The 15,196-nt window shown below is 54.5% G+C and overlaps 1 protein-coding gene across 3 annotated transcripts in view; it reads right to left on the bottom strand.

Moving 5' to 3' along the window:
- The window catches only part of tmco3 (transmembrane and coiled-coil domains 3), a 67,904-nt gene extending 52,929 nt beyond the window's left edge, over positions 1-14,975 (bottom strand). For 2 of the 3 annotated variants that reach the window (XM_060833333.1, XM_060833335.1), the window contains exons 1-3: positions 14,722-14,975; positions 5,509-6,025; positions 1,892-2,071 (exon numbers count right to left, since the gene is read on the bottom strand). In XM_060833333.1, coding sequence (XP_060689316.1) covers positions 1,892-2,071; positions 5,509-5,955 — 627 coding nt within the window. In that variant the 5' untranslated portion in view covers positions 5,956-6,025; positions 14,722-14,975. Of the gene's footprint in view, positions 1-1,891; positions 2,072-5,508; positions 6,026-6,273; positions 6,414-14,721 lie in introns of those variants that run through there. The other variant, XM_060833334.1, reaches the window with a different exon arrangement.
- Between the last annotated feature and the right edge of the window lie 221 nt (positions 14,976-15,196).

Below are 15,196 nucleotides of genomic sequence, written 5' to 3'. Positions count from 1 at the left end.
TGAGGGGTATAGGTAAGGTGCATGACAAGAGGCTTTTCTCTAGGGCGGCAGAGTTAAAACCAAAGGGGCATATTTTTAAGGTGAGGAGAAATATTTAAAAAGGTCATGGAGCACACAGTCCCATAGTCGCACAGTTCCAATGCAGGTTCAGGTAACATATTCATAGTCCCACAGTTCCAACGGTGTGTGTGCAGAATTAACTACTGGTGAAAATGGTAGATGCAGGTACAGATAACATATTCAAAAGGCAGTTGGATAAGTTTATGAATAGGAAAGATTTGGTAGGATATGTGAGAAGCACAGGCAGGTGGGACTAGTTTAGTTTGGGAACAATGTCAGTGTTGACCGGTTCCATGTTGCATGACTCTATTTTCTTAGATTACTTAGTGTGGAAACAGGCCCTTCGGCCCACCAAGTCCACACCGACCCGCCGAAGCGCAACCCATCCACACCCCTACATTTACCCCTTACGGGCAATTTAGCATGGCCAATTCACTTAACCTGCACATTGTTGGCTTGTGGGAGGAAACCGGAGCACCCGGAGGAAACCCACGCAGACACGGGGAGAACATACAAACTCCACACAGAGAGTCGCCTGAGACGGGAATTGAACCTGGGTCTCTGGCACTGTGAGGCAGCAGTGCTAACCACCGTACCACCGTGCTGCCCACAATAGTTTCTTTTGAAGGGAAGGAACCTCTAACTATCTCACCTAAGTTATTAAAAAATAATCAGCCTAATTTTTACCTGCTGGCAGAGTCAGAGATACCTGAATGTCTGATTTCTGACACCCTTCAAAAACATCCAGGAACTAAATTAGTTTGAGAAGTCAGTTATTGGGGAATCAGATGTGCAGAAATTTCTTCTTGTAAAAATTGTGATTTTCTTTGGAATTCTCCACTTCATAAATTCAAGTTACAGGTCAATAAATTTTTGGATTAGATGGTAAACAAGGGATTTGGGGTGAGCTCAAGGCATTTAATGCCAACTCTGAAGAAAAGTCACAAACCACAAGATCTCAACAATTCAGGCTTTCAAGAGGCTAGACATGCCCTTAAAAGTTGCTATAATCTGTCTCCTATATATGTTGAAAGAGAGACACTTGAGTGCATGAAGCATTTTTCGCATTTAGTCAGCCATCTCTTTCTGAAAATGCAAGACAAGGAATTCCAACATTGAGCCAACTGTGCCAACTCTGCCTTCTGCAAACTACAACAGTGAGCATTTGATTACAAAGATCTCCACAAGTCAGTAAAAGTATTCAGTGCACAGCAATGGCTGTCACTACACTTGTCCTGCAGTGAAACTTGGACTGCGTATCAGTGACACACAACATTAGAGGAATTCCATCAGTAATGCCTCTGTTACATATTCCAGATTCAACGAGAGGGCTGGCAAACATACATTAGTTAAATAAAACAAAGAATTATAGTTGAAGATCTGGAAAAAAATCTAGAAATGACTTAAAAACCTCAACAGGCTTGCCAGCATCTGCGAGGAGAAAACAGCACTAATGTTTCGAATTCAATGACTTCTTCAAAATGTTAATTAAATCCAACTCCACAAACACTCAGACAAAACTCCTGCAAACTCAACTTTGAAAGACTGTAAGCTAAGATGATATGAAAAGAAAAGCAAAAAAAATCCTGTACTTCAGAACCAATACCATTAGACCATGACTACATTGGAAATGCTGTGAGCAGATTTGGGTCCCCTATTCCAGAAAGACATGCATTGGAGGGGGCCCAGGAGAGGTTATCATTGAACTAATGGACAGCTGATGATGGGTAGTGCAGAAAATTGCAGCTGAGGTGAAAGATGTGAATGTTGGAGCAGATTCAAGAAGCTAGATAGCCGACTCCAATTACTGTCTCCTTATCCAGAAACTCACCAATTTGTTGTTGTCAAACACATGGTCATCAATCTCCTCCTCCAAGCGATCTGCAGCCTTCCGCACATCTTCAAGAATTTCATCCAGGATTGATAAGCTTCTGTTTGCATGCTGCATATTTTTGAGTGCCTCAGCTTGATGTTTCTCTGCAGCCAATAACTCCACATACTCCTTTTCCTCCTGCAGTTTACAGGGAGCAACAATATCAGAAACGGCTTACGTTTTCCTCTTTCCCTCCAAAGCTTTCCATGTCTCACAACTGGCAGTGATGCTTTTACTGACATCATTATCAAAGCACCAGAGAATCGGGGGAGTGCCAAGCAAGCTCATGTACCCCAGGCATAATTGAGGCCCATGTCGATACCCTTGGCCACATCTTTTGAGTTGAAGAAAACGAGAAAAGTTAAGGGGATCTTGTTCAAAGCGAGGGACAGCTCAGCCAGACTGAGGGTGGTGGTGGATTGGGACAGCTCAAACCTTTTTTCCAGAAATAAGAGTAAAGGGGATTGCACATCCATGGCAGCTGCTCCCCACGAACAGGAAAATTTGAAAAGGATGTAAAGCATCAGAAGAATTGTGGATGTATATGGGAAAGGACTGAACAAGGGGAGAGAGAAAAAAAAATCGAGTTGAGGTAGGAAAAAAATACATCCCCTGGACAGGGTACAGACAGAAACAATGGGTCAAGAACAAAGAACCCAGGAACAGGCCCTTTAGCCCTCCAAGCCTGTGCTGATCCAGATCCTCTATCTAAACCTGTCACCTATGTTCTCAGGATCTGTATCTCTCTGCTTCCTGCCCATTCATGTCTAGATACATCGTAAATGATGCTATTGTGCCACACCTCTACTGACTCCATTGGCAACGCCTTCCAGGCACCTACCACACATTTTCCTTTAACGTTTCCCGTCTCACTTTGTAGTGATTTTGTAGCCCTCAATCAGAGATCCAAACCTCCATCTTTCTAATGAAAATAATCTCAATCTACTCAACCTCTCTTCATAACTAGCACCCTCCATATCAGGCAACATCCTGGTGAACCTCCTCTGCATCCTCTCCAAAGCATCCACATCCTTTTGGTAATGTAGTGACCAGAACCGTACGCAGTATTCCAAATGTGGCCGAACCAAAGTCTTGTGCAACTGTAACATGACCTGCCAACTCTTATACTCAATACCCCGCCCAATGAAGGAAAGCATGCTGTATGCCTTCTTGACCATTCCACTGACTTGCGTTGTCACCTTCAGGGTACAATGGATCTGAACACTCAGATCTCTCTGTATAAGAATTTTCCCCTGGGCTTTTCCATTTACTGTACAGTTCACTCTTGAATTTGATCTTCCAAAATGCATCACCTCGATTTGCCCAGATTGAATTCCATCTGCAATTTTTCTGCCCAATTCTCCAATCTATCTATATTCTGCTGTATTCTCTGACAGTCCTCTTCACTATCTGCTACTCCCCCAATCTTAGTGTCATCTGCAAACTTGATAATCAGACCACCTATACCTTCCTCCAGAAGGTATAGTAGTCCCAACTGACGTCAGGCTCACCGATCTATAATTATCTGGATTAATCCTGCTACCATCCTTAAACAACGGGCAACATTAGCAACCTGGAATAGATCCCATCCGGACCTGGGGACTTATCCACCTTAATGCTATTTAGAATACCCAACACTTTCTTCTACCTTATGCCCACTTGACCTAGAGTAATCAAACATCTGTCCCTAACTTCAACATGCGTCACATCCTGCTCCTTGGTGAATGCGACGCATTAAGAATCTCACCCATTTTCTCTGACTCCACGCATAACTTTCCTCCTTTGTCCTTGAGCGGGCCAACCCGTTCTCTAGTTACCCTCTTGCTCCTTACATACAAATAAAAGGCTTTGGGATTTTCCTTAACCCTGTTTTCTAAAGCTATTTCAGGACCCTGTTTAGCCCTCTCAATTCCTTGTTTCAGATTGGTCCTACATTCCCGATATTCTTCCAAAGCTTTGTCCATCTTCAATCGCCCAGACCTTATGTATGCTTCCTTTTCCCTCTTAGCTAGTCTCATAATTTCACCTGTCATCCATGACTCCTGAATCTTGCTATTTCTATCCCTCATTTTCACAGGAACATGTCATTCCTGCACTCTCATCAACCTCTCTTTAAAAGTCTCCCACATATCAAATGTGGATTTATCTTCAAACAGCTGCTCCCAATCCACATTCCCCAGCTCTTGCCAAATTTTGATATAGTTGCCCTGGGAATTACAGACCAGACAGTCTTAAGTCAGTGATGGGAAAATTATTGGAGAGGATTCTGAGAGACAGGATTTATGATTATATGGAAAAGCATGGTTTAATTGGCTTTGAGAGGATAGGTCATGCCTTACAAGCCTTATTAAATTCTTTGAGGATGTGAAAAACACATTGACGAAGGTAAAGCAGTGGATGTGGTGCATATGGATTTTAGCAAGGCATTTGATAAGGTTTCCCATGGAAGGCTCATTCAATAAGTAAGAAGGCGTGGGATACAGAGAAATTTGGCTGTCTGGATATAGAATCGGCTAGCCCATAGAAGATAGAGGCTGGTAGCAGATGGAAAGTATTCAGCCTGGAGCTCGGTGACCAGTGATGTTCCTCAGGGATCTGTTCTGGGACCTCTGCTCTTTGTGATTTTTATACATGACTTGGATGAGGAAGTGGAAGGGTGGGTTAGTAAGTCTGCCAATGACACAAAGGTTGGCGGAGCAGTGGATGGTGTGGAGGGCTGTTGTAGGTTGCAACAGGACATTGACAGGATGCAGAACTGGGCTGAGAAGTGGCAGATGGAATTCAACCTGGACAAGTATAAAGCAATTCATTTTGGAAGATCAAATTTGAATGCAGGGTTAAAAGCAGGATTCTTGGCAGTGTGGAGGAACAGAAGGATCTTGGGGTCCACGTCCATAAATCCCTCAAAGTTGCTACCCAAGTTGATAAGGTTGTTAAGACGACGTGCAGTGGGTTGGCTTTCATTAGCAGAGGATTAAGTTTAAGAGCCGCAAGGTTATGCTGCAGCTCTATAATGCCCTGGGTAGTTGTGTTCAGTTCTGGACACCTCATTATAGGAAGGATGTAGAAGCCTTAGAGAGAGTGCAGAGGAAAGTTACCAGGATGCTGCCTGGACTGGAGGGCATCTCTTATGAAGAAAGGTTAACGGAGCTAGAGCTTTTCTCATTAGAGTGGAGGATGAGAGGTGACTTGTTACAGGTGATGAGAGGCATAGATAGAGTGATTGCCAGAGATGTTTTTCCCAGGGCAGAAATGGCTATCACGAGAGCGCATAATTTTAAGGTGATTGTCAGAAGGTTTAGTGGAGATGTCAGAGAGTGGTGTGTGCATGGAATGCACTGCCAGCAGTGGTAGCAGAGTCAGATACGTTAAGGACATTCAAGTGATTCTTGAATAGGCACGTGGATGATAGTAAAACAAAGGATATGTAGGTTAGTTTGATCTTAGATTCGGATAAAAGGTTGGCACAACATCAAGGGCTGAAAGGCCTGTATTGATTTATGTTCACGTTCGAAGCATAAGTCACACTTCTTAAATGATAAGTTATGACACGTAATGAGGCAAAAGCTTCTCACCTTAATAGCAGCTTCTCTCAAGGCTTCCAGACGTTGCTTGCTGCTTTCTCTCATGTTCACTATATCTTTATAATCCCCCTGAAGAACTCTTTCAAGCCCATGGACTGCCTGGAACACTGATTTCTCACTCTCATTCAGCTCTGCCTGGAAGATTTCGAACGTATGGACCTGAAAGATCTTCTCTGCCGTTGATAGTCTCGAGTCCGCTCCAACAGCTTTAATTGCTTTCTTCAATTTATTCAATACTACATTCTTCTGGCGAAGCATGCCAGACAACTTCTTACAATTCTCCATGATCCATAGTGTCCCTTTAGTGATTGTTGCTCCTCTCCCTCTGTGCAGTTTGATCGCATGGTTGGCCACATCTACAAACTCCGCTGCCTGCACTGCACAGCAGGAAGCCAGGATAAATACTATCCACAAAGTTTCAGAATTCATCTGTTTCATTTTCTGACACTTAATTCACAGCTACAGAAAGACAGGGTCTGATAAGTTTCCATTCTGATTAGTTACAATTCTGAAATGGAACAGATTTAATAGTGAGAATCACAGCAATTCAAACTACATTTAAACAGGCAGTGTAGTTTCTGTGTAACACAATGATCTCCTTTACTAACATAGTAAGATTGCGTTACTCGGCTGTTACAAGTTCACGGACTGACAGACATGATCAAGCATAATTATATTTTGACAGTAAAGGTTGATCATTCTTAGGATGAATCCCCTGAATCAACCAGTTATTCCCATTGTTCTGCCACTACTTACTCTGGTGTAGATCACAGATCATAGAAACAGGCCATTCGGTCCATCGAGTTCACAGACTCTGAAGAGCATCTTGTCCAGACCTGCCCCTATCCTATCTCTGTAACCCTGCATTGCCCATGGCTAATGTAACTAGCCTGCACATTCCTGAACACTACTGGCAATTTACCACGGCCAAGCTACCTAACCTGCTCATCTTTGGACTGGGGGGGAGGGGGGGGGGGGAACCTGTTTTACAGTACCATTGTGCGCTGTGGAATACCCTGTATTTACTGCAGCTCAGAGCAGCACTCAGAAAACAAACTCCATCTAGGCCAACAAGAATACACATTAACCGACATTACATTAACAACTTGGGAGTTCTTCATCATAAAAGGACTAGAGATTTAAAGATGGCTCACAATCTCAATGCAATCAGGCGATGGGTTGAAATCTGCATATGGCCACATATGGTAAGAAGAAAAAAAGAGCAAAACAGAACCTGGAAATGAGGGAGTGGTCAAGCACATTAATGGACTACACAACTGGAGTTGAATGGAGGACAAAAAGCCACTGGCTCCATTAACATAATTCTCAAAGCTCATCATCTTAATGAAGCTCAGTGTCAGGATTTTCTCACTATCTGTAAAGCACCTCCAAACATTTCATTTTTATCAAAGCTCTGAAAGTATGAAAGTTGAAGTTGACAAATGATCATTCTGTAAAATACCACAGTAAACAGAGTGTCATAGGGTGAGCCAACTACAGAAAACATAGCAATGTACTTCCATCATCTTTGCAGCATAAAAGCCAATTATTCAGTCTAACCAGTCCCTCTGGATGTCTGTGCCTGAGAGATGTCACCACCCATCTGACTTCATTTCATCCTATCAGAATTTACCTATTTATCCAGCTTTCCCTTGAATCCATCCACGTCACCTCAAACCACTCCCAACAGCAATGAATTGCACATAATGTCATGCACAATTTCATCCAAATGTTTGTTTTTTCTCTAAAATTCCAAATCTTTTCTAAGTTTATTAGATGTTTTAACCAGCTTAGCAACTACCCTGACAAGTTCAGTTGCCTTTGTTTCCAAGTCACTTGCACAACTTCAGTACAAGTACATGATCATTTTGTTCACCTTAGAATTTCTTGTGCAAGGTTACTGACTGCTCTTTAGACTCTCAATTACTCTTCAGATCCTTTGTCTGTTTCTTAAAATTTTCTCTTAGCTGCTCTTAAAGGCTCAATCTGTTCTCCCACTCTAACAAAGACATTTAACATATTAAAAACTAAGAAATGGAGCTTTAGGTTGACAACATAATGATTCCACAGAATGCCAAAACAAACAGTGAAAGAGTCATGGGTGAGTCAATTACAGTAAACACAGAATTGCAATTACCAACAACTATCTGCAGAATATCAGCTTATTCAGAATGACTGGCCCATCTGGATGTTTCTGCCCTGTATGAGTTTCCTCCCATCTTACTTCATCTCATTCTGTTAATGTTTACCATATTTATCCTGCTTCCCCTCAAATCTATGCCATCCAGCCAATGATCCAGACTGCAGAGTTCAAAAATGTTTAGTTTATTAGTCTTTCATAGTATATAGTACAGAAGACATCCTTTGGCCCATCAAAACCATATTGCTAAAGTTACACCACATCAATGCCAGTCCCACCTTCCAGCACTCACCCATCACTTGAGATGCTATTTCTCCGTTTATAATACTGAATTCAACCAACTGTTCTTATTGACCTTATTCCTGTCCAGTGGTTTTTTTTGCATAATACTTCATAGAGGCTTTGGACACGAAGTTGCCTGGAAAGCGATAGGTAGATGAAGGTGGAGAGTGATGGCGACAGGTCAGAGTGGAGGGTGGATCGGATAGATGGGAAGGAAGATGGACAGGATGGACAGTTCAAAAGGGTGGTACCGAGTTGGAGGGTTGGATCTGAGATAAGGTGGGGGTGAGGGGAGATGAAGAAACTGGTAAAATTGACATTCAAGCCATGTGGGTTGGAGGGTCCCTATGTGGAAGATGAGGCTCTGTACCTCCAGGTGTCAGGTGGCTAGGGTTTGACAGTGGAGGTAGCTAAGGACTTGCATGTTTTTGGCAGAGTGCGAGGGGAATTGAAATGATCGGTGATAGGGCGGTGGGATTGTTTGGTGCTTGTGTGCCAGAGATGTTCTCTGGGAGGCTCCCCAAGTTGGCAACCTGTCTCCCCACTGCAGAGGAGACCACATGAAAAGCAACTGACACAGGAGATGAGGTGTTTGGATGTACAGGAAAATCTCTGCTGGATGTGGAAGGACCCTTTGGGGCCTTGGATGGAGGTGAGGGAGAGGTGTGGGCGCAAGTTTTACACCTCTTGTGGTGTCAAGGGAAGATGCCGGGAGTGGAGGGTGGGTTGGTGGTGGAGGTAATGGTCTCTAAAGAATGCTGAGAGGGGTGGGGAGGGAAATATATCTCTGCAGAATGCTTTTGTGCTTTGAAAGTTGTTTCTCTGCACTGATCAACTTTTCCTTCAATTACTCATTATATACAAGATGGTTATGGTTGATCTTGATGTGGAGGTGTCAGTGTTGGACTGGGGTGGACAAAGTTAAAAATCACACAACACCAGGTTATAGTCCAACAGGGGTTTATTTGGAAACACTGATTTTCAGGCTCTCTCTTGAAGGACCATGCTCCAAAAGCTAGTACTTTCAAATAAATTTGTTGGACTATAACCTGGTGCTGTGATTTTTAACGATGTTTGGACACAATAACATTAGGGAGTTTGACAAGTTTAGCAGAAGTGAGCAACTGCTGCAACACAATTGTCACCATGGTATCATCTTCGCTGGCCAAATCATTGCCCTACATAAAAGAAATAGGCAAACCGAGGACAATTCTCTCAGTAACAATGTCAATTACAGTCACTTTACAAATTAACTTTACGCAAGGGAACAGAATTACATCAATAAATTCAATGAATATGCCCAATATATGGAACTACACAAATTACATAGCATAGAAGAGGACTATTTGGTCCATCTCGTCCAAACCAACGCGAAGAAATATGCTTCTTCATCAAAGTCAGCAGTTCATGAAGACATAGGAGTAAGTTACACAACACCAGGTTACAGTCCAACGGGTGGAGCACTGCTCCTTCCGCAGGTTAAGTCACTTCACCTAGAAGGAGAAGCGCTCCGAAAGCTTGTGATTTCAAATAAACCTGTTGGACCATAACCTGGTATCGGGCAAATTCTAACTTTGCCCATCCCAGTCCAACACTGGCCCCGCCACATCACCCCTTCAAATCATTTCATACCATATTAGCCACAATCAGCAACGAACTATCCGTGTGTCGCTCAATATATCGGGACTGGATGGAGCAGCTGCCTGAACTGCTGTGCTCTTCCAGCACCACTAATCCAGAATCTGGTTTCCAGCATCTGCAGTCATGGTTTTTACCTCAATATATCAGTACGCTTACTTGTTTTGTTGGAGGAGTAAGGGGATACTTAAAATATTCAAACACCTAGACTATTCTAAGCTCAAACCTCAGTAGGGACTGAGGGAACACTTTGCAATTGTACACAGACACCGTTTAATATCACAGTGCAGCCTGCAGCCTCCCTCCCCTCACACCCCGCAGCCCCTCCTCCCGTCATGCCCCGCAGCCCGCACCGCCCTCACACCCCGCAGCCCCCCCCCACCCCCCTCACACCCCGCAGCCCCCCTCCCCCCACGCCCCGCAGCCCCCACCCCCCTCACGCCCCGCAGCCCCCACCCCCTCCCCTCACGCCCCGCAGCCCCCACCCCCTCCCCTCACGCCCCGCAGCCCCCACCCCCTCACACCCCGCAGCCCCCACCCCCTCACACCCCGCAGCCCCCACCCCCTCACACCCCGCAGCCCCCACCCCCTCACACCCCACAGCCCCCACCCCCTCACACCCCAAAGCCCCCACTCCCCGCAGCCCCCACTCCCCTCATGCCCTGCAGCCCCCCACCCCTCCCCTCCCACAGCCCCCCTCCCCTCACACCCCACAGCCCCCCTTCCCCTTCACTCCCCGCAGCCCCTCCCTCTCCCCTCCCCGCAGCCCCTCCCTCTCCCCTCCCCGCAGCCCCTCCCCGCAGCCCCTCCCTCCCCACACACCCCGCAGCCCCTCCCTCCCCACACACCCCGCAGCCCCCCTCCCCTACCCCCACTCACCCCCCCTCCCCTACCCCCACTCCCCACAGCCCCTCCTCCCCTCCCCTCCCCCCACTCCCCGCAGCCACCCCTCCCTGCAGCCCCCCCACCCTCCCCTCCCACAGCCCCCACTCCACTCACACCCCGCAGCCCCCCCCCCTCACACCCCGCAGCACCGCTCCCCCCCTCACACCCCGCAGCACCGCTCCCCCCCTCACACCCCGCAGCACCGCTCCCCCCCTCACACCCCGCAGCACCGCCTCCCCTCCCACAGCACCCCCTCACACCCCACAGCCCCCCCTCCCCTCACTCCCTGCAGCCCCCCCTCCCCGCAGCCCCCCTCCCCCCACACCCCGCAGCCCCGCTCCCCTCCCCCACACCCCACAGCACCCCCCTCCCCTCCCCCAACCCAGCAGCACCCCCTTCCCCTCCCCTCCCACAGCCCCCATTCCCCTCACACCCTGCAGACCCCCTCCCCACCCGCAGCTCCCCCTCACGCCCCGCAGCCCCCCACCCCTCACGCTCCGCAGCCCCCCGTCCCGTCCCCTCCCCTCCCCCCCACCCCGCAGCACCCCCCTCCCCTCCCCCCACACCCCGCAGCCCCCCCTTCCCTGCAGCCACCCCTCCCCTCCCACCCTGCAGCCCTCCCTCACACCCCGCAGCCCCCCCTCCCCTCACTCGCCACAGTCCCCCTCCCCTCACTCGCCACAGTCCCCCTCCCCTCACTCCCCGCAGCCCCCCATCCCCTCACTCTCCGCAGCCCCCCCTCCCCCCACTCCCCGCAGCCCCCCCTCCCCCCACTCCCCGCAGCCCCCCCTCCCCCCTCACACCCCGCAGCACCCCCTCCCCCTCACACCCCGCAGCACCCGTCCCCCTCCCCTACACATCGCAGCACCCCCTCCCCTCCCCCCACACCCCGCAGCACCCCCTCCCCTCACTCCCCGCAGCCCCCCTCCCCGCAGCACCAACTCCCCTCACACCCCGCAGCACCCCCTCCCCCCACTCCCCTCAGCACCCCCTCCCCCCAGCACCCCCGCCCCCTCACACCCCGCAGCACCCCCCCTCCCCCCACAACCCGCAGCACCCCCCTCCCTCCCCAACCCGCAGCACCCCCCTCCCTCCCCAACCCGCAGCACCCCCCCTCCCCAACCCGCAGCACCCCCCTCCCTCCCCAACCCGCAGCACCCCCCTCCCTCCCCAACCCGCAGCCCCCCCTCCCCCCACTCCCCGCAGCACCCCTCCCCCACTCCCCGCAGCACCCCCTCCCCCACTCCCCGCAGCACCCCCTCCCCCCACTCCCCGCAGCACCCCCTCCCCCCTCACACCCCGCAGCACCCCCTCCCCCCTCACACCCCGCAGCACCCCCTCCCCCCTCACACCCCGCAGCACCCCCTCCCCTCCCCCCACAAACCACAGAACCCCACTCCCCGCAGCCCCCCTCCCCCCTCAGCCCCCCTCACACCCCGCAGCACCCCCCCCGCAGCACCCCCCCCTCCCCCTCACACCCCGCAGCACCCCCTCCCCTCCCCCCACAAACCACAGCACCACCCCCCTCTCCCCACAAACCACAGCACCCCCCTCCCCCCTCAGCCCCCCTCACACCCCACAGCACCCCCCTCCCCCCTCAGCCCCCCTCACACCCCGCAGCACCCCCTCCCCCTCACACCCCGCAGCACCCCCTCCCCCTCACACCCCGCAGCACCCCCTCCCCCTCACACCCCGCAGCACCCCCTCCCCCTCACACCCCGCAGCACCCCCTCCCCCTCACACCCCGCAGCACCCCCTCCCCCTCACACCCCGCAGCACCCCCTCCCCCTCACACCCCGCAGCACCCCCTCCCCCTCACACCCCGCAGCACCCCCTCCCCCTCACACCCCGCAGCACCCCCTCCCCCTCACACCCCGCAGCACCCCCTCCCCCTCACACCCCGCAGCACCCCCTCCCCCTCACACCCCGCAGCACCCCCTCCCCCTCACACCCCGCAGCACCCCCTCCCCCTCACACCCCGCAGCACCCCCTCCCCCTCACACCCCGCAGCACCCCCTCCCCCTCACACCCCGCAGCACCCCCTCCCCCTCACATCCCGCAGCACCCCCTCCCCCTCACACCCCGCAGCACCACCTCCCCCTCACTCCCCGCAGCCCCCCTCCCCCTCACACCCCGCAGCACCCACCTCCCCTCCCCCCACACCCCGCAGCACCCACCTCCCCTCCCCCCACACCCCGCAGCACCCACCTCCCCTCCCCCCACAACCCGCAGCCCCCACCTCCCCTCCCCCCACAACTCGCAGCCCCCCTCCCCCCTCTCCCCGCAGCCCCCCTCATAGCCCGCAGCACCCCCGCCCCCTCACAGCCCGCAGCACCCGTCCCCCTCCCCTACACCTCGCAGCACCCCCTCCCCTCCCCCCACTCCCCTCAGCACCCCCTCCCCTCCCCCCACTACCCTCAGCACCCCCTCCCCCTCACACCCTGCAGCACCCCCCCTCCCCCCACAACCCGCAGCACCCCCCCTCCCCCCACAACCCGCAGCACCCCCCCTCCCCCCACAACCCGCAGCACCCCCCCTCCCCCCACAACCCGCAGCACCCCCCTCCCTCCACAACCCGCAGCACCCCCCTCCCTCCACAACCCGCAGCACCCCCCTCCCTCCCCCCACAACCCGCAGCACCCCCCTCCCTCCCCCCACAACCCGCAGCACCCCCCTCCCTCCCCCCACAACCCGCAGCACCCCCCTCCCTCCCCCCACAACCCGCAGCACCCCCCTCCCTCCCCCCACAACCCGCAGCACCCCCCTCCCTCCCCAACCCGCAGCACCCCCCTCCCTCCACAACCCGCAGCACCCCCTCCCTCCCCCCACAACCCGCAGCACCCCCTCCCTCCCCCCACAACCCGCAGCACCCCCCTCCCTCCCCCCACAACCCACAGCACCCCCCTCCCTCCCCCCACAACCCGCAGCACCCCCCTCCCTCCCCCCACAACCCGCAGCACCCCCCTCCCTCCCCCCACAACCCGCAGCACCCCCCTCCCTCCCCAACCCGCAGCACCCCCCTCCCTCCCCACAGACCCCCATCCCTCCCCGCAAACCCCCATCCCCCCACTCCCCCTCCCCTCAGCCCCCCTCCCCCCACTCCCCGCAGCCCCCTCCCCCTCACACCCCGCAGCACCCCCTCCCCTCCCCCTACACCTCGCAGCACCCCCTCCCCTCCCCCTACACCTCGCAGCACCCCCTCCCCCCCCTACACCTCGCAGCACCCCCTCCCCCCTACACCTCGCAGCACCCCCTTCCCTCCCCCCACAACCCGCAGCACCACCCCCCTACCCCACAAACCACAGCACCCCCCACCCTGCAGCCCCCCTCCCCCCTCAGCCCCCCTCCCCCCTCAGCCCCCCTCACACCCCGCAGCACCCCCTCCCCCCACTCCCCCCACTCCCCGCAGCACCCCCTCCCCCTCACACCCCGCAGCACCCCCTCCCCCTCACACCCCGCAGCACCCCCTCCCCCTCACACCCCGCAGCACCCCTCCCCCTCACACCCCGCAGCACCCCTCCCCCTCACACCCCGCAGCACCCCTCCCCCTCACACCCCGCAGCACCCCTCCCCCTCACACCCCGCAGCACCCCTCCCCCTCACACCCCGCAGCACCCCTCCCCCTCACACCCCGCAGCACCCCTCCCCCTCACACCCCGCAGCACCCACCTCCCCTCCCCCCACACCCCGCAGCACCCACCTCCCCTCCCCCCACAACCCGCAGCCCCCCTCCCCCCTCTCCCCGCAGCCCCCCTCACAGCCCGCAGCACCCCCTCCCCCTCACACCCCGCAGCACCCGTCCCCCTCCCCCCACAACCCGCAGCACCCCCTCCCCTCCCCTCCCCCCACACCTCGCAGCACCCCCTCCCCTCCCCCCACTCCCCTCAGCACCCCCTCCCCCCACTCCCCTCAGCACCCCCTCCCCCCACTCCCCTCAGCACCCCCTCCCCCCACTCCCCTCAGCACCCCCTCCCCCTCACAACCCGCAGCACCCCCTCCCCCCACTCCCCTCAGCACCCCCTCCCCCTCACAACCCGCAGCACCCCCTCCCCTCCCCCCACAAACCGCAGCACCCCCCCTCCCCCCACACCCCGCAGCACCCCCTCCCCCCACTCCCCTCAGCACCCCCTCCCCCTCACAACCCGCAGCACCCCCTCCCCCCACTCCCCTCAGCACCCCCTCCCCTCCCCCCACAACCCGCAGCACCCCCTCCCCTCCCCCCACACCCCGCAGCACCCCCTCCCACATCCCTCACTTGCCTCCGGGCCCGATTTCACTTTCCGGTTCCTTCCCTGAGAGAGAGTGCGGTCTGCCCGCAGGCCCGTGTCCCTCCCCCCCGCCGGCGCCGCCCCGGGTCCCTCTGTCGGAGCCCATCAAGCTGAAGCCGTTGCCATGCTCCCTCAACCCGCCATGACGTCAGCACTACCGTGCAGTCCCGGTGACGTCACGCAGTCACCAGCCGGTTGCGGTGACGTGTTGCACAACCTCACCCCCTCCCCGAAACCGCGCAATTACGACATCCGGAGGCGGCGAGGTGCGCATGTCTGCCCGCTGGGCGGGGAGGCGGGGCCTAAACCCTTCCCCGCGCTGGGGCCCGTGCAGGAGGGTGGGTGTGGGGAAGTGTGGGCACCCACTGAGGGGCAGGAGAGTCCATGTTTCGAGCATAAGCTCTTCATCAAGAGCGAAACGTCGACTCTCCCGCTCCTCGGATGCTGCCTGACCTGCTGTGCTTTT

The sequence above is a fragment of the Hemiscyllium ocellatum genome, chromosome 12 (genome assembly GCF_020745735.1).
Source record: "Hemiscyllium ocellatum isolate sHemOce1 chromosome 12, sHemOce1.pat.X.cur, whole genome shotgun sequence".
Taxonomy (NCBI): domain Eukaryota; kingdom Metazoa; phylum Chordata; class Chondrichthyes; order Orectolobiformes; family Hemiscylliidae; genus Hemiscyllium; species Hemiscyllium ocellatum.
This window is presented reverse-complemented; position numbering and strand designations above follow the sequence as displayed.